The sequence below is a fragment of the Ascaphus truei genome, chromosome 9 (genome assembly GCF_040206685.1).
Source record: "Ascaphus truei isolate aAscTru1 chromosome 9, aAscTru1.hap1, whole genome shotgun sequence".
Lineage (NCBI taxonomy): Eukaryota > Metazoa > Chordata > Amphibia > Anura > Ascaphidae > Ascaphus > Ascaphus truei.
The window spans coordinates 8897904-8922084 of record NC_134491.1 but is presented as its reverse complement, the minus strand read 5'-3'; the positions used below and the strand labels follow the sequence as shown (position 1 = coordinate 8922084).

Below are 24181 nucleotides of genomic sequence, written 5' to 3'. Positions count from 1 at the left end.
CTGGTATACCTATTGTTTTCTAGACTCCACTTCAGAGACAAGCGTACCTTTCTCTGATCCATTTGCAGTACCTACTATAGTGTAACCACTGCTGATTCTCAGACAATCATTTCAGAGACAAGCATATCTTTCACTGACAGCTCTGCAGTGACTGCAATGATTTTGGGACACAGGATCAGGCTTCTGGGATCCATACCCCACATAATACTTAGCAGTGCAGCGCCTCCATCTGCCGTAGGCTCCAGGGATTTGGAGGCGATCTTCCACAGTAGAACTTGTACTCTCCCCCCAGTTAGATCACACACCAGGCCAGAGGTATATTGCAAACAGGAACGGTTTATTACTACAGTCTTTGCAGTAATACACAGCTACTCGGCAGTCGTCTGCCGGATAAGTCTCCTGGCTCACAGCTATCACTGGAGATGGTCCCTGAACCGTTATTACAGGCCAAGGGCACCCGCAGCCGTCCTAACTCTTCCCCACCTCCCTAGCGGAGGCAGAGGTATCGTCACACTCACTCCTCCCCGGAGGGAAGAGCACATGGGTAAGCCCCAATCTCAGAGGGAAGGAACAATCACTAAATTTAGGGCGGTCCTGCCCTTAAGTACAGCCAGAAGGCAGGCGCCCCGTTGTCCCAGCTACAACAGGATGTGTCACCCTCTGCTTTACCAAAGGTGAAGGGGAAAACCCCATACCAACTACTGGCAATCCTGTAATTACCAGGGTTTACTGCCAGCCCATTGGGTAGAATAGTAGCCAGGGGGTACCCCGCTACATTTATATATATATATGACACACAAAAATGAATACCGCATCAAACAACCAATAAATACATGTACTGTCTAAACCAAAACAGAGAATAACTGAAAATAACAGAAAAACGTCTGATTGGCAGTGCTGGAGGAATAGAATAGATATAGAAACACAGAAAAAGAAACCTCACAAAAAGCACTCAGACTAAAATATAATCATAACACAGATAATCATACTAAGCTAGCATGACTCATGTATAGGGTACTGTAATAGATTGACCTGTTAACATGCATTACATATATAGCATATATAAATAAGAAAAATAAGCATGAAAATGATTCAGTGACCCAAACACAAACCCAGAATAAAGACACATGCAGGAGAAAAATCATATACTTGGGACCAGATCACTGGTAGAAGGTAAATAGAATCCTGGATGGTGGTAACCCTGAAGAAGCCCGTGAGGGTGAAACGCGTTAAGTGGTATTTATGTGCTGCTGGCCCTGACTGCTGGTCATTATTGGACTTTATTATTTGATGTGGGACTCTCTTTTCATGTAGGTGAGTCACTCCGGCTGGGGTGACCACCATCCAGGATTCTTCAGCTGCATTTGGACTCAGATCACCCATGCCATACAGGAGCTGAGTATATTTTCCACTCTGATGCTTTATCATATGTTATTTACCTTCTACCAGTTATTTATACTGGTCCCAAGTATATGATTTTTCTCCTGCATGTGTCTTTGTTCTGGGTTTGTGTTTGGGTCACTGAATCATTTTCATGCCTCTTTTTCTTATGTATATATGCTATATATGTAGGTGCATGTTAACAGGTCAATCTATTACAGTACCCTATACATGAGTCATGCTAGCTTAGTATGATTATCTGTGTTATGATTATATTTTTCCTGGTGGCTTTTCACCTCATATTTCTTTTTGTAGATTAGGGCATTTGCCTTTATTGCTTTTTTGTTTTTCTTTATCCCATCTCCTCATTATATGACCGTCCGGTTGTTAATCACTCTGGGTACTTGGTCCCCATAGTGGTTTCATTTATTGAGGTTTAGTTTATACTTTTTATGTTTTTTTCTCCATTTATTTATGTTATATGAGTTAATCCCATTTTCTTTATTTGTTTCTGTCCATTAATATATATTTTTGAGTCCAGTCAGTTAGGGTTTCACTTCAGCTGTTTTTTGTTTTCCTTTATATTTTGATTCAATAAATTTATTATCATTATTCTTTGCAATATTAGTCTGAGTGCTTTTTGTGAGGTTTCTTTTTCTGTATATATATATATATATATATATATATATATATATATATATATATATATATATATATATATATATATATATATATATCCAATAAAGAATATCACTTGTGAGCACATTCACATGTCTTAGGCAGGTCTGCAACCCTGCCATTCAACCATTATCACCTAGCATACAATGTGTACCCTTTTGTGCTCATTTGCATGTAATTTCCCAGAATCCCTTGCTGCAGTGGAAGCACTGTATGCTAGGTGATAATGGTTGAAATTCTTTCTCCTGGTAAAGGGGAGCGCTGGTTGCTCACATGGAATGGTATATGTGAAAAGAGAAAAAATATAATAGTGTAGCCAATTTAAATAAAGGCCCTATCTATAATACAGCGATGGTCTCACTCACAGACTGGATGGAATATAAAGCGTGAATCAGAGATTCTTCTCTCTCTGATAGGAGCCCTTTAAGAATCCTCACACATGGAGTTCTGCATGTAGGTCACATTTGCAAAGAAATAGGGTACGGTGGAGAGAACCAACTAGGTGATGCCGCTCGTGTATCGGGTCACAGCGCCGCTTCACTTCCTCATGCGTCACTACCGGTGACGTCTCATTCTCTGGCGGAAGTGTCCTCTATGGTTGCTGCTGTGCCCTCAGTTCCCAGCTCTTTGCGTCTCACGTCTCACTCTCCCTGGTCCTCCCAAAGACACTACTGATCCGATTCATCGCGTTTCTCATTTGCTTCCTCAGGAATGAGCAACCAGCCCTCCCCTTTACCAGGAGAAAGAAATTCTACAACTTTGCACCTTCGAACAGTTCAATTTAAGCGTGTTCATTTTTTATATTAGCACTATTAACACAACTATTGGGTGAAGGTTTTTATATGTATTGTATCACTTATATGAAGATTATTTATTATTTCACTATTTATAGGTGTCTATAATTAAATTGTATACACATTGTTTCACATTATTTCACTATTGATAGGTGTTTACAGGCTGCAGACCTGGTTGTTCATGTGCCGTACTCTTTTTACTTTTTAGAGGCATCTTGAGAAGAGTATTAGGAAACTTCTTGTCTAGTTTTTAACAATCAATTTGGAGGGTTATATTATGAGCTTTCTTCGTGGAGCCCTCTGAGCTGTTCTAGCTAGCGTCCATGCACCTCGACGTCACGTGCACCCCCCCATATTTCTTCTTTTGAACAAGGTTCTTTTAATCTCATTCATTACGGAAGGTCTTTGAGTCCACAGTGCAACAGACGTTCCAGCAGAGGGGCATTGTGATTGCTTCTGTATTGATGACATCAGGAGTACTCAAAGTGGGGGGCGTGAGATTTTCTGCGGGGGTTACCGAGGTTCAGCCGGCCTCAGGAAGCATGACCATTGCAACATGGCGTCAAATGACGCGGCGGGGTCATGTGACGTCAAATTACATTGCGGGTCACGTGACGGCAAACGACCCCGCAACGTTATTTGAAGACGCGCGAGGTAAGGGGGGGGGGAGAGAGGGAGGGGGGACGTTGCAAAACCAATGGATCAGCACAGGCAGAGGGGGCGTAGCAAAAAAAGTTTGCGCGCCCCTGGTATAGTGCACCGTCCGTACCGTACGCAGGATTTTTACAGACACAGTCCCTGCCCAGATGAGTTTACAATCTATGTGTTTTTGGTGCCTTAGGCACAGGGAGATAAAGTGACTTTTCCAAGGCCACAAAGAGAAGACACCGTGATTTGAACCAGCTCCCCTGCTGCAAACTCCGTGTCATTGGTGTCAGCTTCATTACTCCCTGAGCCGCTCCTTCATCCTTCAGTTCAGGTATGCACTGATCACAATCAAAACGATGAATTTCACGCCCCTACAACACCAACAGGGTTAATCTGTGGCTACAGAAGGTCCCTATTCTAGATTCTCTGTTTGGGCAGGAGGGGGCACCGGCTCCCTTCTCCAGGTACACAGCCGCCTTTGCTGCGTCTTTTCCGGTAATTACTCCCAGAATATTTGTTGCTTGCTTATGAATTAACTTGCATTTATGGAACTAAATCATTGCAATCATTTAATTACACCTGAGGAGCTGAACTATAATTGCTTGCTGCTAACGAGGATCTGAGATGGCTTGAGCAGTATTAATTTGGTGTTTACTTTCCTGAGTGCTAAAAGCATTAAAATGATTGTGCGATAGGATTACATTTGACTAATTGCTGCCATTCATTAGCTGGGTAAGTGGCGAGGGAGATAGCGCACTATTGAGGCACAGAATGCTGGGACTCGCATGTGTAGGCTGCAGTGTGTTCGTTTAAAACACTAGTCCCTTAGCAAAAGAAATGTACAGACACAAGAAAGTGACGCGCTCCTAGGGTTGCCAGGTGTCTGCTTTTGAACTGGACAGCCCGTTTTTTTGCCCCTGCGTCCGGTATAAAATGAAAGGTAATACTGGACATGTATGTGTCCGGTATTATCTCTCTGAACGCATGATGAGTGCTGGTGGGGGGGGGGGGGAGCGTGAATCAATGATAGGTATGTGTCACGTGTGCTCACCGCAAACAAGGGCCGGACCGCGGGGCTGAGGTGGGGATGCGAAAACACGACCTAGGCCGCGAAGCCGGGCCCGGGTTGCGCAGCTCGTAATCGTGGGTTAGCCGGGTCAGGGCAGGAGAGTGTAGGATTGTAGAAGGTACTTGCCGTAGTAGGGATTGGAGAGCGGAGAGTTGTCGAATTCCGGAGCCGAGGTCGAGGAGAGAGCAGAGTAGTCGAATTCCGAAGCCGAGGTCCAAGGATGCCAGAGGTCAGGAGTCCGGTACAAGGCTGGGGGGTCAAGATTCAAAGACAAGAGAACACAGCAAGGCAGCTTGTGGCAAGCACGGCAAACACTAAATATGCTCAACTATCAGCGCAGGGCTGATTGACGCTAAATACAAGAGGGAGCCAACGAGAGACCTTACCCAAGAGTGAGGTCAGAGGTAGGTCGAGCGCTGGTAGCATGATGCAGGGTGCAGGGCAGGTGTGCAGACATCACTGTGATTGCAGGGGGCTCCCGTGCAGCTGCGTGCGCTTGGCCGCGATGCGCGATCCCGATGGGGACACGCAGCGGCGCCTGTGCTGGTCAGGGGGTTTGTAGGAACCTGCGGAGGTCCGTCGCGGCGGCGCATGCTAGTGCGCGCCCCCGCTGGGGCAGGAGCGGCGTGCATCCTACGTCTGCGCGTGCCTCCGACGGGAGGAGCGGATGCACGTGAGTCCCTGCTGGGGGAGGGAGCTGTGAGAGGTCAGGGCTGCGAGCGGCCGGTCCTTACAGTATGCTGATAGTATTGGTTAAATAGTAAAATCAAAAGGCAGACTGGTTAACAATTTGGCCAGACTTACCTCACACCTCAGTGATGCACAAGGGTTTGAAACTGAATCTCAGTCAATGCACCTCCTGGGGTGTAAGCTACACAGGGGTGGGTCAATGATAAATCAATATCAGAGAAAAATACAATTACTCACACAGCCTTGTGAGAGTATAGGATCATCAAAGGTATCTTTTCCTGTTCATATGGAATCATGATGTCCCTGCTTGTCCTCCTGTGTGGCTCTTGCTTCTGTGGATATATCTGGTACTTCCCCCAGGTGGCAGTAAAAGTGCAGAGATAGTGGAAGTAAACCACGAAGAATTTATTAACATATAGACAATAGTTAAAACTTGCATCTAAAATCTCCCATTTGGTTCAAAGTCTCTCTCTGAGTAAGCTGTAACAGCGAAACGCGTTGCTCCAATCCACCAGGACTTTTTTTCCCCGAAGGCCACCGTAGTGAGGAAATGAGGTTGCATTCCAGCAGTACGTTCCAGGAACTGCGGTCCGAACACGGAAGCAGAGAGTGCCCTGAGGGGACCAGCCCCACGAACTTTGTTACAACCAAACAGGAGATTTTAGATGTAGGTTTTTACTATTGTCTATATGTGCATTACTGAGGTGTGAGGTAAGTCTGGCTACACTGTTAACCAGTCTGCCTTTTGATTTTACTATTTAACCAATACTATCAGCATACCTATCATTGATTCGCGCTCCCCTTGTCTTTTTGTCTCTACATTGCATAGCATACAACATTTTATAAAAGCAACATATTCTACACTCCTCACTCCTGAAACCTCTTTTCCAATGAGAGCATCCCCCTATCAGACATCCCAGTGATCCAAGACCCTATCAAACTTCCTTGTGGTATGACTCAAACATGAGGAGAAACTCTCCATTTATTGGACATCATTAACCCTTTTAATGACCTCTCTCCTGGAGGGCGGAAGTGTATTTTTCCATGCTGCTGCTACAGCACATCTAGCCGCCGTTACAATTTCCAGAATCAATTTAACTGTATAATAGTTCACACCTTCCATAGGCTTAGCTAGAATAATTAAAATTGGGTCCAGCGGAATCTTAATCCCCGTCACATCTTCTATTAGCCTCAGAACTTTCTTCCAGTATGTCTGCATTACTAGACAAAACCACCAAATATGTGCTAGATCTCCTATCTGTCCACATCCTCTCCAACATCTATCAGTGGCTTCTGGAAACATTTGCTTTAACTTTTTGGGAGTATAATACCAGCGTAACATAATTTTATAGATATTCTTTTTTGTCACTGTGCATACAGAGTTTTTTCCCGCATTTTCCCATATATCCTCCCATTTCTCTCTTGTTATTTCAGTCTGGAAGTCCAGAGCCCACTGATCCATATATTTATGGTCCGGGGTATCCTTTTGGGGGATTAAACCTTGGTAAAGGGACGAAATCAGATCTTTTTGATACTTTTTTGTTTTACATAAATCTTCAATATGTGTATATGTGGGGAACAAAGTGTCGGATCTGCAAATATTTGAACATCTCAGTTAGGGGTAGGCCATACAGTATTTTCTCATTACTTCCTCAAAAGACATCAATTTATCTTTTTGTATTAAATCTCCCATCTCTAGATTCCCTCTATGTCAACAGATTTCAAAGCCCTGGCCACCCCGGGGTTGGGAAACAGGGGCGTGAGTCTAGATGGGGTTGACATGACCCTATACTTCTTTTTTGCCAGCTGTCAGATTTTCAAGGTAAACTTGGTTAACACCGGCCAATCCCAACCCCGGAGCTCAACCATAGCAAAGAAGGCTAGCCGATTGGACTTTTGAGTGAGCTCTCCAGGTCCACCCAAGCCTAGGTCCCTCTCGGAAAATGCCAGTACACCAATTGTCTCAAATGAGAAGCTATATAGTATTTTAAAATATTAGGTACTGCCAAACCCCCCTCCTTCCTTAGAGTCCAACATAATTGACCTGGATATTCTCGGTTGTTTGTTTCCAAATAAATTGCATAATTCGATTTTGAATTTCCTTTATATTTGTATGTGGGACGGACACTGGTAGTGTCTGAAAATAATAGATAAGTCTAGGGAAAATATTCATCTTAACCGCAGGTATACGCCCCAACCAGGAGATGCAACGAGAGTTCCAAACTTGCAGGTCTTTTTTTTATCTTTGAGAAAAGCTCAGGATATTTCTATTTATATAGTGAGTTGTAGTCCCTAGTAAGGTGTATCCCCAGATATTTTAAATTGGTCTTTTTCCACTTGTAGTCAAAGTGCCGTTTAAGGACCTCAACCTCCATTTCCGTTAACGTTAAATTGCGATTTTCCTACATTGACTTTATACCCTGATAGCTCCCCAAACCCACAGAGGGTGGATTGCACATTCGGAAGGGATGTCAAAGGGTTGGATATTATCATCCGCAAAAGGTGATATTTTGTTAACATTCATCTTTTATTTTAATTCCTTCTATATTTGGAGAGGTTTTGATTGTGGCCGCGGGAGGTTCAATTAAGGCAAAAAGGAGAGGGCAGAGGGGGTACCCCTGTCTTGTCCCATTCTTAATTGTTATTAGGTTCCTCTCCCTCACCTAGAATTTTCAAGGTGGCTGTAGGTATCTGATATAGTGCACGAATCCCTTGCAAAAAAAACCCTGAAAATCCAAATGTCTCTAATGTTTTATCCAAAAAAAATCCCATCTTATCCTATCAAACGCCTTCTCCGTGTCCAGACTCAACAATACTGCTTTCAGTTTAGATTTATGTATCTGTTCAATCACATTAATAATTTTCATAGTGTTATCTGATGCTTGGCGTTCACTCACAAACCCCACTTGGTCATAATGGATTAATGTAGGAAGTATTGGATTCAGCCTGTTACCCAGAATGTTACTATATACTTTCAGGTCCGTATTAAGCAATGAGATTGGCCTATAGCTACCACAACATAGGGGGTCCTTATCTTCTTTAGGGATCACCACTATATTGGCTTTCGTCATCTGTGAGGGCATTTGTTTTCCTCTAAGAAAATCATTAAATCAATCTAATAGACATGGTCCTAGAAAATCATTAAATCAATCTAATAGACATGGTCCTAGAAAATCATTAAATCAATCTAATAGACATGGTCCTATCAAATTTTTATAGCACAGATTTCAGAAAGCATCTGGGCCAGGCACCTTTCACGGCTTCAATGAGCTAACCGCCCTCGCTAGTTCTATCCGGGTTATTTTTGCATTTAAAATGTTATTGTCTTCCTCTATCAATTTTGGGAGGTTGCAATCTCTAAGATAATACAACAAAAAACAAACAAAGATGCCTTTTGGCCAAAGCGTCATAAGCCTGCTGCCACATCAAAGCATGACCGTTAGCAGGTCCTAGCACTCCCTGAGTTAAAATTCTTATTTACCTCTATAATTAGGGGAAGAATGATCAGCATTGGATCTGTCATAACCCAGCAGAATGAAACTGACCATCCGCGCTGATGTCACTCGCGCGCCCCACCTTCTCATCTTAAAGCAGCAATCCAAGCTAGTGATTTTTTTTAACATAGAATTGAAACGGGGGGTCTCCATAGCTGAACCTCATTCATTTTAGCTTCGGGGACCCCCTGCTTTCGGAGATTCAAACCTCCATAGGGGGTGCCGGTAGCCGCTCCGCTTGACCAGCTGGGTTCAAGTAATAGCGGATTTTCAAAGCTCCAGCACCTTGCGGGTTATTAGGAAGCCGTGATATCATCATGTGAGGCTTCCTATTGGCCCGCGAGACGCGGGAGCTTTAAACTTTGCTGCGATACTGGCACCCACTTTGGAAGTCTGCATGTCGGGAAGCAGAGGATCCCCAGAGCAGAAATGAATGGGGTTCAGTTCCAGAGACCTCCTGCTTCAAACCTATGTAAATACAAATACTAAAAGAAAACACATGAATTGCTCCTTTAAGGGCCAGAAGCCAGGCTCTCAACAGCATTGCAGTAAATCATACTGTATCACTTCTAAAAATGGTTGCAAATGTATCACTTATATGTATGCATATGTATCTCCATCTTTGCTGATGATACTAAATTGTGTAAGGTAATAGAATCAGAGCAGGATGTAATTTCTCTTCAGAAGGACTTGGAGAGACTGGAAACGTGGGCAGGTAAATGGCAAATGAGGTTTAATACAGATAAATGTAAGGTTATGCATTTGGGATGCAAGAATAAAAAGGCGACTTACAAATTAAATGGAGATATATTGGGGGAATCCTTGATGGAGAAGGATTTAGGAGTGCTTGTAGACAGCAGGCTTACAATAGTGCCCAATGTCATGCAGTAGCTGCAAAGGCAAACAAGATCTTATCTTGCATCAAACGGGCAATGGATGGAAGGGAAGTAAACATAATTATGCCCCTTTACAAAGCATTAGTAAGACCACACCTTGAATATGGAGTACAATTTTGGGCACCAATCCTAAGAAAAGACATTATGGAACTAGAGAGAGTGCAGAGAAGAGCCACCAAATGAATAAAGGGGATGGACATTCTAACTTATGAGGAGAGGCTAGCTAAATTAGATTTATTTACATTAGAAAAGAGGCGTCTAAGAGGGGATATGATAACTATATACACATATATTCTGGAACAATACAAGGAGCTTTCAAAAGAACTATTCATCCCACGGGCAGTACAAAGGACTCGGGGCCATCCCTTAAGGTTGGAGGAAAGGAAATTTTACCAGCAACAAAGGAAAGGGTTCTTTACAGTAAGGGCAGTTAAAATGTGGAATTCATTACCCATGGAGACTGTGATGGCAGATACAATAGATTTGTTCAATAAAAGGTTGGACATCTTTTTAGATGGGAAAGGTATACAGGGATATACCAAATAAGTATACATTGGAAGGATGTTGATCCAGGGATTAATCCGATTGCCAATTCTTGTAGTCAGGAAGGAATTAATTTTTCCCCTTAATGGGGTTTTTTGTTTGCCTTCCTCTGGATCAATAAGTAAGTATAGATATAGAATAAAGTATCTGTTGTCTAAATTTAGCATAGGTTGAACTTGATGGACGTGCGTCTTTTTTCAACCTCATCTACTATGTAACTATGTAACTATTCACCACACCATTAAATTGTAAGCTCTTTAGGCTTGTGATTAACGGCTACCTACTTAAATAATTGATGATGATTAGATTGTAAGCTCTTCGAGGCAGGGACACCTTTTCCTAATATCTACTTGGGGGTGGGGAGGGGGTAGTGTGCGCGATCGGGGGTTGTGGGGGGAGGTGGGGCAGTGACGTCGCTGGGCCAATAGCCCGCGAAGCGCCGTTCTCAACGTCACAGCGTCGACGTCATGATGCTGCTTCGTGCTGATTGAGTGTTTTCAGCCGACAGCGCGCTGAGAAACAGGCTCTGCTGTCGGCTGAAAATCCCAGCGCCTCAGCACGCCTGCGGATGCTCGCGGGAGTCCCCTCTAAAGACATCCTCATTGAGGATGATGGGGCTCCTCACGGAGCGTCAGCGTGTCTCAGCACGGCTCCCCCCTCTATGGACGTAGCCTTAGTCTTCACTCATGGTGTTAGCGCCTCCAGCTTCAGTGGACAGTCCCCACCAAAGCAGACTTCTTTCACACCCCTGACCAAGAGACTGTAAACTCAGACAGGGATATATGAAAAGGGATGTTTTATTGTTGCAGTCACTGCAGATGTTATACAGCGGATGCAGATGGATATCAGGCCTCTAGATGGTGCTAGACCCTGTGGTAGTCTTGAGGCCTTAATCTCTCTTAGCCAGCCAGCCCGTGAGGGACTGACTGGCCTGTCTCACTCCGAGCCGGGAGCTCAACCTCTTGCATCCTCACCCCAAGAGGGTGGGAGCAGAACTGAAGGTCTCATCCCTCTAAGGGGCTGAGCTTCATCTATAATTTGGTCACTTCCTCCCTGAGGCTCAGAAGGGGAGGTCACAGGATCTGCACCATGATAGGCTGCACACAGATTCCTATGTCACCACCAATTCTGTCATTCAGGGAGTCAGAATGACGGGGGTCAATGCCCACAGGATAGCCTGTCAAAGCCTATAGCTACAAAGGGCTTATGTGATAAGGGGTAGAGAGGCAGTCTGGGCCAGCCATGCTACATATATTTTTTAGCGTAGTATGAAAGTATCTCTCTCATAAATATGGACGGAGGGGGACTAAGTCAGTATGGTAGAAGGAGGGGTCAGTATGCAGCAGAAATGCTTTGCTGACATCTCTGGCAACTAATTCTCTGGATTATACTGCAAAGTGCTGTTGATTTGACAGACACAGTTTTAAAAAAATATAGCGGGTTAAAGCTGTAATCATACAGTCAGTATTGCATTGTACATTCTCTACCACATTCATCTAAGGATCTTGGATAGATCTTTTTGGGGGTCCGAGCAGAAGGACTGTGCACCCAAGTTTGCCCTGTGGAACATTCAGTTCATTGGTGTACGGTAATTATATACCTTTTCCCTACATTCCTATACTCCTCACACACTCCACAGAGAAAGCACCCTAGTTATCTGGTGTTCATTGTACAGTATATGTCTGGCTCGACCAACTCCAGTCCTCAAGGGCCACCAACAAGTAAGGTTTTGAGGATATCCCTGCTTCAGCAGAGGTGGCTCAATCAGTGGCTCAGTCAACGAATCAGGGATATCCTTAAAACCTGACCTGTTGGTGGCCATTCAGGACAGAGTTGGCCCCCCTGGTATATGTATTTCCCCATGTTTTAAGTTCTCTGTATTGTTCTATATTTGAACTTGCCTGTGTTTTAGCTTTACTCCTACAGTAAATAGCTGTGCATGATTGACACTTTAAGATCAGACCGTAGTAGGAAAAGGTTGCAGTCATGCAGAGAATTAAGTGCAACGATCTTTACCTTTACAGTGCCAGGGCGGAACCAGAGTGCAGACGGGCTTACGAGAGCAATCACATGACACGCCCGGGCTCCTGGAGCGATCACATGACATGCCCTGGATGCTGCAAGCAGAAGTGGAGGGGGATTAGTTTGTTTGTATCAGGCTGGCCGCTCCATGAAAGCAGATAGCCCATTTAAATCAAGCAGGTGACCATGGACATACCTGGTACATCATTAGGGCCTCTGGAAAGATTAAAGCACTTGTGACAAGGTGAAGTCAGGTACTGATAATTTTGCCTGGGAAACATACATCTGAGTCCTTCATCCAGCACTCAGAAGGTTAACCCAGTAAGAATATTTGGGCAATCAGGAAGTTAGCTGAGACAGCTGACAACCAGCTTGATAAGGAGGCTACTGCTTGTAGTAGGTAGCTGACTCAGACGACAGAGCTGTCCTGTGCAGGCTCCTATCCAGAAGGATTTCCTAAACTCTCTCTACGGACAGAGATTCCCAAACAAAGATTCAGTAAGGACTTTAAGATTGTTCATAACTATTGTGGTATGTGTTTAGGGATTGGGAACTGAACAAACCTAGCCAGCCCGATAGATAGGGCCTGGAATGTTTAGCAAGATATCCCTATGGGGAGTAGGCATTTTTTGTATGAGTTTTGTTTTGCCTTAAAGGGACAGTGTGCCCAAATGTTTATTTGTGTTGTGGAGAAATAAAACCACTCAACATTTGGTTTACCTTGAAACTGCACGTGTGGACTATTGTCTGACCTCGTCTACAGGCCGTCCTGCCACAGCACTAATCCCTCAAAAATATTTGGAAAGATACAAAGAATCTGAAGCAACTTGACTCAACAATCAAATATTCAGTGTTCAGTTATTGGTTTTCTCTCATATTCCTTACAGGAAACTGAAATCTTTGTTCATTTGTTTATTTACTTTACCCCAAAAAGAAAAATGAAAGCGGAAATCATCATTTAGCAATACGATAATAAAACATTTTTCATATCGAAGCACGAATATTGATTGACATGGATTTGTTTCTTAAATAGGTAGCGGGTGCTCATTTGCATGTCATTTCCCATAGTCCCTAGCAGCAGTGGAAGCACTGTATGCTAGGAGATAATGGTGAAAAGCCGGGTTGCAGAATTTCACAATGAACTATTAGAAATTATATGTACATGTTCACATCTCTACCTATTGGAGCTTAATGAATCGCGACCTAAGTATCCAGGCAAAAGTGATCCCGTTTTGGTACAAAAAAACTGTACCAGGTGTATCAAACTCAAAAATCACATTGAAAAGAATACTGTTTATGTTTTTATTTTTGCCCTACTTTTGCCTTAACATATTGGGGTCACAGAGCTTATTACACAATTTAGATGAAAAATGTATAAATTCGGTAATTTCACCAATTATATGACATCTGTAGATCTTAGGACAGACATAATGGTTTTAAATGTGTCACAGTTTTGTAGATTTCCTAGGAGTTGCCGTATATATGGATTCTGCATGGTCTACAGCAGGGGTGCACAAACTGGGGACGCAATTTTTTCCAGGCGGGGCACGGTGGTTGCAGAGGCCCCGCACTCTGCCCCAAGACATTTAAATTAAATGCTGGGGGATCGCGCGAGGTCTCTGCAACTTTCCTTGTCTTCGGTAACACGGCATCAAATGTCGTGTCACCGCAGCGTCATTTGACGCCGGAGACAAGGTATGGAGGGGGAAGAGCAGGCAGGGGGGCACAGACTCAAAAGTTTGCGCCCCCACGGTCTGCAGAATAGGATCACAGAGTCTGAGTGAGATTTTTATCATGTCTTTTCTTTTGTGTCCTGGTCACAGTTCAAAGGATGAAACTGAAAGCGCTACACTTTATTGCAAGTACAATGCCTCCTGCTAAGTGGGACTGCAATCTTAAGTGAAGAAGCCAGGCTGCTGCATTCATAACCTCCTCTTTTTTTATCTTTCAGGGAGTCTATCACATATGAGTCTCTGACAAGTGTGTAGTATAATGGGGCCACGGTCATGAGCAGTGGAGGAGGACAGAAAGCCTGCAACCTCAAGTTAAGACTTGAAGGTCAGTAGCACTTGGTGAAACATTTTATTATAAGAAGCAACTGTTGGCGGGATGTGTATAAACCCTGACATTACGCGACAGTGCTCAGTTCTGATTGGTCAGTGGAGGCAGATTGTCATATCCTTAAGTTGTGTTGGCTTCTATCAGTGTGCTACTTTTATGTATCTAGATCAGGGGCGGCCGACTCCAGTCCTCAAGGGCCACCAATAGGTCAGGTTTTAAGGATATCAAGATAAAGAGATGTGCCTAAAGGAGGCACCAAAGGTCCCTTCTAAGAGGCGCACAGCAAACCTTTATAATATAATGTGGTCAGGGGTGAATTGATATATACATAAAATAAAAAAGGTTTATTAAATAACTTTGTTAAAATCGTGTTGTGTAGTGTGATGTGTATGACACAGCTAAAAATAGACTGGTTAAGTCTATTGTACTACTCTGTTATCCTAGTCACTACCAATAGTGAACAATGCTAAAGTGATGGTTTCACACAGGTTGCACTCATATGAGAGCTTATCAGGATGTAAAGTGTTACTGCTTACAGCTGATTCCTAAGTCCAGACTTAATAGTGTACATCCGTTGTTATCGGTGCTAAACTAGACATTGTAGACCTGAATATGCAGGGGATATCTGCTGGCAGAGGATAGCCCGTATCCCTGCGTCAGCACAGGTGACTCAATCAGTGGCCCAGTCGTTCTGACAAAGCCACCTATGCTGAAGAAAGGATATCCTTGAAACTTGAGCTGTTAGTGGCCCTGGAGAACTGGACTTGGCCACTCCTGATCTAGATACATTTCCTTTAGGACGCCTCTATCTTTTACACTACAGCGTCATGTAATTTCTCTTTTGTAACCCAGATTCTTCTCTCCAATAAACCTGTTTTGTGTTATTTTATTCTCATACTGTCACTGATCTTATATGTATATTGTATGTATAATATTATCAATACATCTCTACCCGTGTACGCAGCACGTTTACAAAATAAACAATAGAAGATAGGGAATTAAAATACAATTGTCTTAAATCATTGTCATCACGGCCTCTTGATAGTCTCAGTTAACTGCTTTGCACCCAATGCAATCTACTACACCCACTTAGCAGTAAGGTACAGTATGTCTAATAGATTTGCATTATCACACAGGATATACAAAACAGATTACATTCATTAGGGGACAGTTATGGGTTCATATCAAACCGAAGGGAAAATGTTGCAGTACAGATGTGTCTTGTATTATTTGCCAGGAAAAAGCTGTTGGAAAAAGCCAGAAAATTTATTAGTAAATACCTTGTATTTACTTATTTATTTTCTGGCTTGTATGGACTTTAGCTGAAGCCTGCAGAAGTTTTTCCATGCAGACAGCAAATGGGATGAACAGACCCAATTTTTACATATTTGTTACCAGAATTCCATCTCTTAACTTATATATCTCTTTGCAAAGAATTGAATGATTCGTGGAGGCACAGCTTACAATATTAATGAGAAAGCAACTTCTATATTGTAATACATTTATAGTAGTAGTCAAGATTGATAAAAGGTGTATGGTGTAACTGAAGGAGATGGGGCTTTAAACTAGTACTCCAAAGGGTCAAGACCAGAAAATTATTGTAAGTTTAGATATATATATATATTTTTTTTTAAACATTAGTTTTTATTTTCATTTTCACAATCTTTGGAGTACAAAAAGGGGTTGGGATGCGGAGTTAAATGGTGTGATGCCCACACCACGTTGCAGTTTCTTTTATCCCAATTTAATGCCGGAAACACTGTATTTATGTTTATCATACACCAACAGGCCCACCGTCCCTTTAAGTCCAAACAAAACATAAAAAGAATACCTATTCCCTTTAGGGAAAGCTAACTACACCGTAGCTTTCGCCCTCACTAGTTGGATGGCCAGCTAAGCTGGTTCCCACCCCCAAGACATGCCCTGGCATGGGCAACAATGTATACAGTCTCTGCACACAATAATAAAGCGTTTTTGCTTATCTGTTAGTCCTTTAGAGCAGATGTCCCTGCTTCAGCACGGTCTCTTGTCCTCCCTTCCCAGGGGAACTCGGGTCCCACGTTGTAAGGAATCGGGGGCCACGTCCCTTGCGGCGTGACCCCTCCTTACCCACTACCAGTACTGCAGTGGCTGCTGCCCCTGCTCCCTGTCGCTACCCATGCCGCCGCCCAGTGCATACCTTGAACTCTGCCGCCGCCATCTTGGATTCTGGCACTGGTGTTACAGGCTCTCAGCTGTGCTCTACTACTTCCTGGTCTCTCAGCCACTCACGAGCAGCTCCTCGACACTCCTCCGCCATGCTCCTCGTCCGGATTGGTCACTGTCGCTTTACATATCCTGCTTTGCCTTCACTTCCTTGCTCTGCATAGCTCCTTGCTCCCTGTGTTGCCTGGAACCTGTGTCGTGCTCTCTTGTGTTTATTCCTTACAGCTACTGACCCGGCTCGTCTGAATGCCCCCTCTGGCTCCTGAACTCGGCTTTCCTACAGAGTACTCTAACCTCTAAGACCCTCGGACTCTGCTACGGATTTTGACTACGGAACTTTCTATATCCTCGGACTCGGCAAGTACTTGACCATTCTTTATCTACATCCAGGCCTGGCTACGCTACTACGCCACATCCCGGACACGCCCCCTCTGCTGTCGGTGCGTGTACTCTACATCCCACCTCAGTACAGGGGACTGGTCTGGTCTGCTGGGTTGCACAGCGTGACACACGTGAGCTCAGAGAAACTCTCGTCTGTAAATGCCAAGGACCGGACATCCCCGCTTCAGCACGGTCTCTTGTCCTTCCTTCCTTGGGGAACTTGGCCCCACGTGAGCTCAGAGAAACTCTCCTCTGTGTCACTCTCTTCTCTGTCCCCCTTCTCTGGGAACAGCAGTGTCAGTCTCTCACTGTCTGGCAGCTTCCTGTGTCTTTTAAAACACTTCCTCATTCAAAACTCCATGAGCAGTCAGGAGTTCAGCCTTCTTAATTAGGCAGCAGCTGCTGCTGGCTAGGGGATTAACTCTTAGAGCTTGAAAGGTCCCTTACTGCACTGTTCCAGCACTTAGAGGACAGAGTGCAGTAAGAGCACCCCCTCCCACCCCCCCGTGAGCCACCGAGCACCCCCTCCTGCCCCCCCCGTGAACCGCCGAGCACCCCCCTTTCTCCCCTCCCCCCCCCCCCGTGAGCCGCCGAGTACCTGCGCCAGAAGACTGGCTCCAACAGAAGGGAGCAGCAGGACACAGGCGGGGGAGAGAGTGGGGGCTTCTCCGGGTGGGGGGCACAGACAGACCCCCCCTCCCCACGTCTCCATACCTCTGCGGGGGGGCAGAGTCAGGAGAGAGTGGGGCAGGACACTGAGAATAACACACACTGACTCACAGACACACAGACACTGACGCACACAGACACTGACGCACACAGTCACTGACACACACACACACACACACACACACACACTGACACACACACACACACACTGACACACACACACACACACACACTGACACACACACACACACACACTGACACACACACACACACACTGACACACACAAGGAATTAAGTTACCATAAATATAGAAGTGTAAATAGCTAAAACACGCGTTCTAAGTCAAACTTCTTTGCGTTTTGGCACTGAAATTGTATTTTGATTATTAATTAAAAACATCACCATTACAAATACAATTTCTGTGATAAAACAGTGACAAAAGACAAAGAAGTTCCACTTAAAATGCGCGTGATCAGCACACGCAACTTTTTTTTTATTTGTTTTTTTATAAACACAAACATATTCACTATATAGTACAGAGTCGTATCTATCCCTGTTGCTCTCATCACATACAACCAAAGTCCCCACAGTGCCGTGAATCTCTCCATGGTCATTAAGGATCGCTGGCGATTTTTCCTAGTTTAAGTTCCGCCATACTCTTTCTCTTACTGCTTTGAGGCCTAGGGCTGATTTCTTCAATGTGGCCGCAATGCTACATCTCGTCGCCGACAGGACATTGAGCGAGAGTTTCCGTTCTCTATTAGTTATGCCCTGGAGTGGATAGTTCAATAGGGCCACCCAGGGATCTGGTGTTGCCGGTGTGCCTATATATATATATATATATATATATATATATATATATATATATATATATATATATATATATAATACACATGCACTTCGTTAAGTTATCGTGGGTAAAAAAAAGTGACAAAAACCCTCCACAGTAAAGCACATACAGTAGCAAATGGAAATATTACTGTATGCTCATTTGCATGTCTTAGACAGGTCTGCAACCCGCCTTTCACCATTATCACCAAGCACACAGTGCTTCCACTGCAGCAAGGGATTCTGGGAAATGACAAGCAAATGAGCACACAGTGCCAACTTTTGCTTCAAAACCATATAACATGGTCCCCTATAAGCTTATGCGTGCTGCATTTCGCAGCTTTTGAGCACAGCCAGGGTTAAGAAGCATAGCCAGTAAACCCACCCACAGACAGCCATTTCAACCTTAATGGGTCTCATCAATGTGGGGTTGGTTATACTGGCTTTGAAAAATTAAGCATGTGATAGGTTTCACCACACTTAGTTAAGTTATGATGGGTAAAAAAAAGGAACAAAAAAATTATATATATATATATATATATATATATATATATATATAGATCACATATAGTTACATTACCTTAACTTTCAAGTGTGCTTCAGTGTGAAACATTATGCATAGCTGCCTGAGCAAGTAGTATGAAATTAGCAGGAGCAGACAGACCAAAGACGGCATGAAGGAGCTTCATGAACTACATTTGGCTCACTGGCCGCCAGTTGAAGATCCCTGGAGGAAACCCTTGATACAGGTTAAACAGCAGACCCAGTTAGCAACACAAATGGTAGTTGCCATCAAGTGAATGCACTTAACCATGTAACACTTTCTACATACATTTTGAAGGTTGTTTTATAATTGCCAATCTGTTTAATAGCTGTGCATATTCCAGCCAGAAAACATAACTGCGGAAAGTAACACATTTCATGACATTATAATCACTGCTTTTGTTCGGGGCTGTGTAGAAACAAATACCTAAAAGTAGGAGGAGCGAGTGCACGACAAAGTCCAGTGACAGACCTTCAGTGTATATAGTTCCACTATTTATAAGCGACTATGATAAGAGGAGTCTACCAAGAAAACATAATATTTAAAAAAAATACAGTTTGGTATGCAAATGTCCATTTCTTTTTTGATTACTTACACTGTGATGTATTTATCGGAATGTCCCGCATGGGGATATGGAGCAAAAAACACTACCTTTACCAAAGCATAAAATCCTACTGAAAGCAATGGGCTTTCATTTCTCTGCTCCAGAGTTTGTGCACCAACTGTTTTGCACCTGGGAAAATTCGATAAATAACCCTAGCAATCTTGAACCTATGCCCTTTATCCAATTTACCGTATCTGATGTCCCTTATAAAGTAATAGACCAAGCTGATAAAGGCGCTTGTTTACACGGGCGGGTCAGCTGTGTCTCAACGAAAGCAAGAGCGTGCAGTAGCCACACAATGAAAATACTTTTACTCCCATGAAAAGGGCGGTAATATTTGAGCATGTTCCGAGATCAGCACCCAGATAAACCCTGAAATTTAAACCTCTTGCTTGTCCGGCTTTTGGCCTGGATGATCAACAAAGCCATTTTATAAACTTTAAGTGTGAAAGGGGGCGAGGCACCTCATTTCACAGGCCCATAAATTAGCTCGAACTGTTAAATCGCACTGCGGTTTGTTTTCCTAGTCTAAATATTTTCAAAATCATTTGTCTTGTAAATTCTCCCAGCTGAATAACAGCAAAGCCTAGGTGTGTTTCATTGTGTTGTTTCACGTTTATTTAACCAGAGCGGCCTTTATTTTACCTGTGAAGTCTTGGAGCGATTGTTGAAGAAGGTGCCAGTTCAAACATCTGCAGCCTTAGGAATGGAGAACTTATTAGAAGTTAAGGGAGGTGGTTTGTGTGAAGAGGGGGAGAGGTTTGATTGGTTACTAGTTTCCCGGCAGCTAACAGAAGTAGTAAAGGTGTGCTGGGGGGTACTCCAATGCTTTTTGGCTGTTATGAAATGAGTCAATATCTGTGCCTCAGAATCTGAACCTGTCCTGTTACCAAATCATCTGTTAAGTATGTAGAGCGATAACGTCTTTTAAGTTCAGTTTTATTAGAATTTTTTTGTAATATGTAGATTTTGTTTGAAATAAAGTAATTTGATAAGATAGCACATATTGTAAGGGCCGCTGACAGATTTCCTGGGGCCCAGAACTAGAGTTACGTCTGGGCCCCTCCCCCTCCCCTTGTCGGCGGTACTGCAAGCCCCCCCCCCCCCATTTTACATCTCACAAGCCCCCTCTATTTCCCCCCTCTTCCCTTGTCTTTGCCCTCCGTCTCACTCACCCCCCTCCCGCCTCGCATGTATTTCTCTCCCCTGCGTCTCACTCTTACTTCCTCTTTTCCTCACTCCCTCCCTCACCCCCTCTCTCCTCTCACTCGCCCCCACCATCTGTCAATTACCCCACTCTCACTCAATCCCCCCCACAAAATACATACCAACCCCCCAAACCATATTAAAAAGACCCCCACTCCCACCCCCCAATACATATAAAAAATACCCCCACTCCCCCAATACATATTAAAAAGACCCCTATTCCCCCCAATACATATAAAAAATACCCCCACCCCCCCAATACATATAAAAAATACCCCCACTCCCCCCAATACATATAAAAATACCCCCACTCCCCCAATACATATAAAAATACCCCCACTCCCCCAATACATATAAAAATACCCCCACTCCCCCCAATACATATAAAAATACCCCCACTCCCCCAATACATATAAAAAGACTCCCACCCCCACAATACATATAAAAAGACCCCCACCCCCACAATAAATAATATAAAAAATACCCCCACTCCCCCCAATACATATAAAAATACCCCCACTCCCCCCAATACATATAAAATACCCCCACTTCCCCCAATACATATAAAAATAGCCCCACTCCCCCAATACATATAAAAAGAACCCCACCCCCACAATACATATAAAAAGACCCCCACCCCCACAATACATATAAAAAGACTCCCACCCCCACAATACATATAAAAAGACTCCCACCCCCACAATAAATAATATAAAAAGACCCCCACCCCCCCAATACATATAAAAAAGACCCCCACTCCTCCCAATACATATAAAAATACCCCCACTCCTCCCAATACATATAAAAATACCCCCACCCCACAATAAATAATATAAAAAGACCCCCACCCCCCCAATACATATAAAAAGACCCCCACCCCACAATAAATAATATAAAAAGACCCCCACCCCCCCAATACATATAAAAAATACCCCCACTCCCCCCAATACATATAAAAATACCCCCACTCCCCCCAATACATATAAAAATAGCCCCACTCCCCACAATACATATAAAAAGACCCCCACCCCCACAATACATATAAAAAGACCCCCACCCCCACAATACATATAAAAAGACCCCCACCCCCACAATACATATAAAAATACCCCCACTCCCCACAATACATATAAAATGACCCCAACCTCATACAGTACATATATAAAAAAGTAGACTTACCTTGGGGATGGTCAGGCCGGCCCAGGTGGCTCCAGGGTTCCGGTAGCTGGTGCTGCAAGTTGGGGCCGACCCCTGGTCAGGCCAGACCCGACTGCCGGTCGCAGCAGGGCCCTGGCTCTCCATCAGCTGCAGGCCTCCTCACTCTGTGTCCCACACCGAGCTTCCAAAGTCAGCGCGCACCGGAAGCAGAGACCCAGCTTGCTTCCGGCGCACTGACGTCAGAGGGGCCTGTCGCGCGCTGCCAGAGGTTGGAAACTCGGCGTGGGACACATAGTTAGGAAGAGGCCTCATCTGATGGAGAGCCAGGGCGCAGCTGTGACCAGCAGCCGGGCCTGGCTAGAGGTCGGGACCGATTTGCAGCACCGGCCGCTGGACCCCTCGCAGTCTCCAGGCCAATGTGTCCCCCCCCTGTCGGCAGCCCTATGTCGCCTTAGCAATAATTGAACCTACAAACTTGTGTATTCTAGAACAGGGGGGCTCAACTCCAGTCCTCAAGACACCCCGTCAGGTCAGGTTTTCAGGATATCCCTGCTTCAGCATAGGTGGTTCAATCAGTGGCTCAGTCTTCGATTGAGGTAAGGAAAAGGTCCAGGCACACGGTCTTTGCACAAAAAGCAATATTTAATCCAGCAAAATATCCAACGTTTCGACTGCGTAAAAAGCCGTCTTTGTCACGGTGAGAGCTCTCACCTGCTTTTTATGCAGTCGAAACGTTGGATATTTTGCTGGATTAAATATTGCTTTTTGTGCACAGACCGCGTGCCTGGACCTTTCTCCTTTGCTATGTAATTCCTTGGGGACTTGGCGGGACGATCCCCCTGGGCCCGTGGGCACCGGCAGGTTATTTCTTGATTGATACATTGATTGTGTGCCAGATCACCCTTCTCCTATTGTCAGTCTTCGATTGAGCTACCTGTGCTGAAGCAGGGATATCCTGAAAACCTAAGCTGATGGGGGCCCTTGAGGACTGGAATTGCCCACCCCTGTTAGAGCAACACTTTTTAACCTACTTTTTAACCACTGTTTCCTCCCTTTCCCCAATATGCGTGGAGCTGCTTATACTGCATGTCAGAACAATACAGGCACAACAAAGCGCCACATTTATGTCTGCAATGGAAAGCATTATTCCGCTAACTTTTATGCTAAACATCTAGCATAGCAACGTTTCAATACCTCCTTCCCAGCAGTATATCTATATTACCTCTGCTGACTTATTGCCATTGATTGAGGGAAGATGATAACAATGCATTGGTCTCACATTTAGTGAGAGATTACTGCAGAACATTACACTACTTCGCAGTTTTCTGCTGCTGATGAGAATTGCAGAGCAATTTTCCATGAATCTCGTCATTTCTGGAGACAAGTGCAGCTAGGGGCGTAGCTATAGACCGGGCAGCCTGGGGGCCCGCTCAATGCTACGGACAGGGGGGAGGAGAGCAGGGACATTTGGCCCAGCCGTCTAGCCGACAACCACAGAAGTCGGGGCCCCCTTACGCCTCTGGTCCCCTTAGTAGCCGCTTGCCGGCAGGCGGTGACTTGTGCTCGTAGCTGGATCGGAAGCTGTGAGTGGCAGGGGCGGGGAGAGTGGGGGGAATTGCAGAGAGAGCAGGCAGCAGAGGCTGGGGGGCGTTACTAGGGCAGAGGGCTGCAGCGCTCTGCCCGCCCCTGCTCTGTGACATCAGGGGGAAGAGTTACTATGTGCTGCTGTGGGAAGGAATGGTGTGTATTTCTGTGTCAGTTTGCTGTGTGTGTCAGTTTGCTGTGTTTGTGTCTGTTTGTTTTTTTGTTACACACACAACAAACTAAGTGCACAACACTCATCGTGAAAAATGTAATAAACTATGTTTATATATATATAAGGTGTTTTAAGGTTATGCGTACATCAAGGTAGATTAATCACGCATAGAGCCACAGAGTGGCAGTTACCAGCGTCTGCAACCAGGAACCACCAGAGCTTCACTCTCCTTTCCACCTGCAGGTAGGTGAAATGCCAGATAATTAATGACTCTGCCACAGTCTCAATGTCCTGTAAATAGCGTCAATACGCTTAGTGGATCCTGGGGAGTGGTTGTCCTTTGCTCGCAAGTAGTACACAGGGAAAGAAGTGGCCTGTTGAGCTACGAAACGCCGCGTAGGAGAGATACCATTCAACCTATATATTTTTATTATTCATGTTCCAAGGTGTATTTTATTGTTGTCAAACGGTTTGCTGAACACCGAGTTGATTTCCTCTTCTGCGCATGTGCCGCGCTGTTGCCTGGCTCTGTGTTGCCAAGTAAGGTCTGAATCA

General features: G+C 44.4%; 1 protein-coding gene across 10 annotated transcripts in view; it reads left to right on the top strand.

Annotated features, from left to right (window-relative positions):
* Nucleotides 1–24181, top strand: part of MIPOL1 (mirror-image polydactyly 1) — a 434635-nt gene that overhangs the window by 101752 nt on the left and 308702 nt on the right. For 7 of the 10 annotated variants that reach the window (XM_075613313.1, XM_075613312.1, XM_075613310.1 and 4 more), the window contains exon 4: nucleotides 14166–14272. The exons of 1 other annotated variant lie outside the window; for it this stretch is intronic. In XM_075613313.1, the coding sequence (XP_075469428.1) occupies nucleotides 14221–14272 (52 nt within the window). In that variant the 5' untranslated portion in view covers nucleotides 14166–14220. Of the gene's footprint in view, nucleotides 1–5759; nucleotides 5927–12271; nucleotides 12713–14165; nucleotides 14273–24181 lie in introns of those variants that run through there. 2 more of the 10 variants (XM_075613307.1, XM_075613308.1) reach the window with 2 other exon arrangements.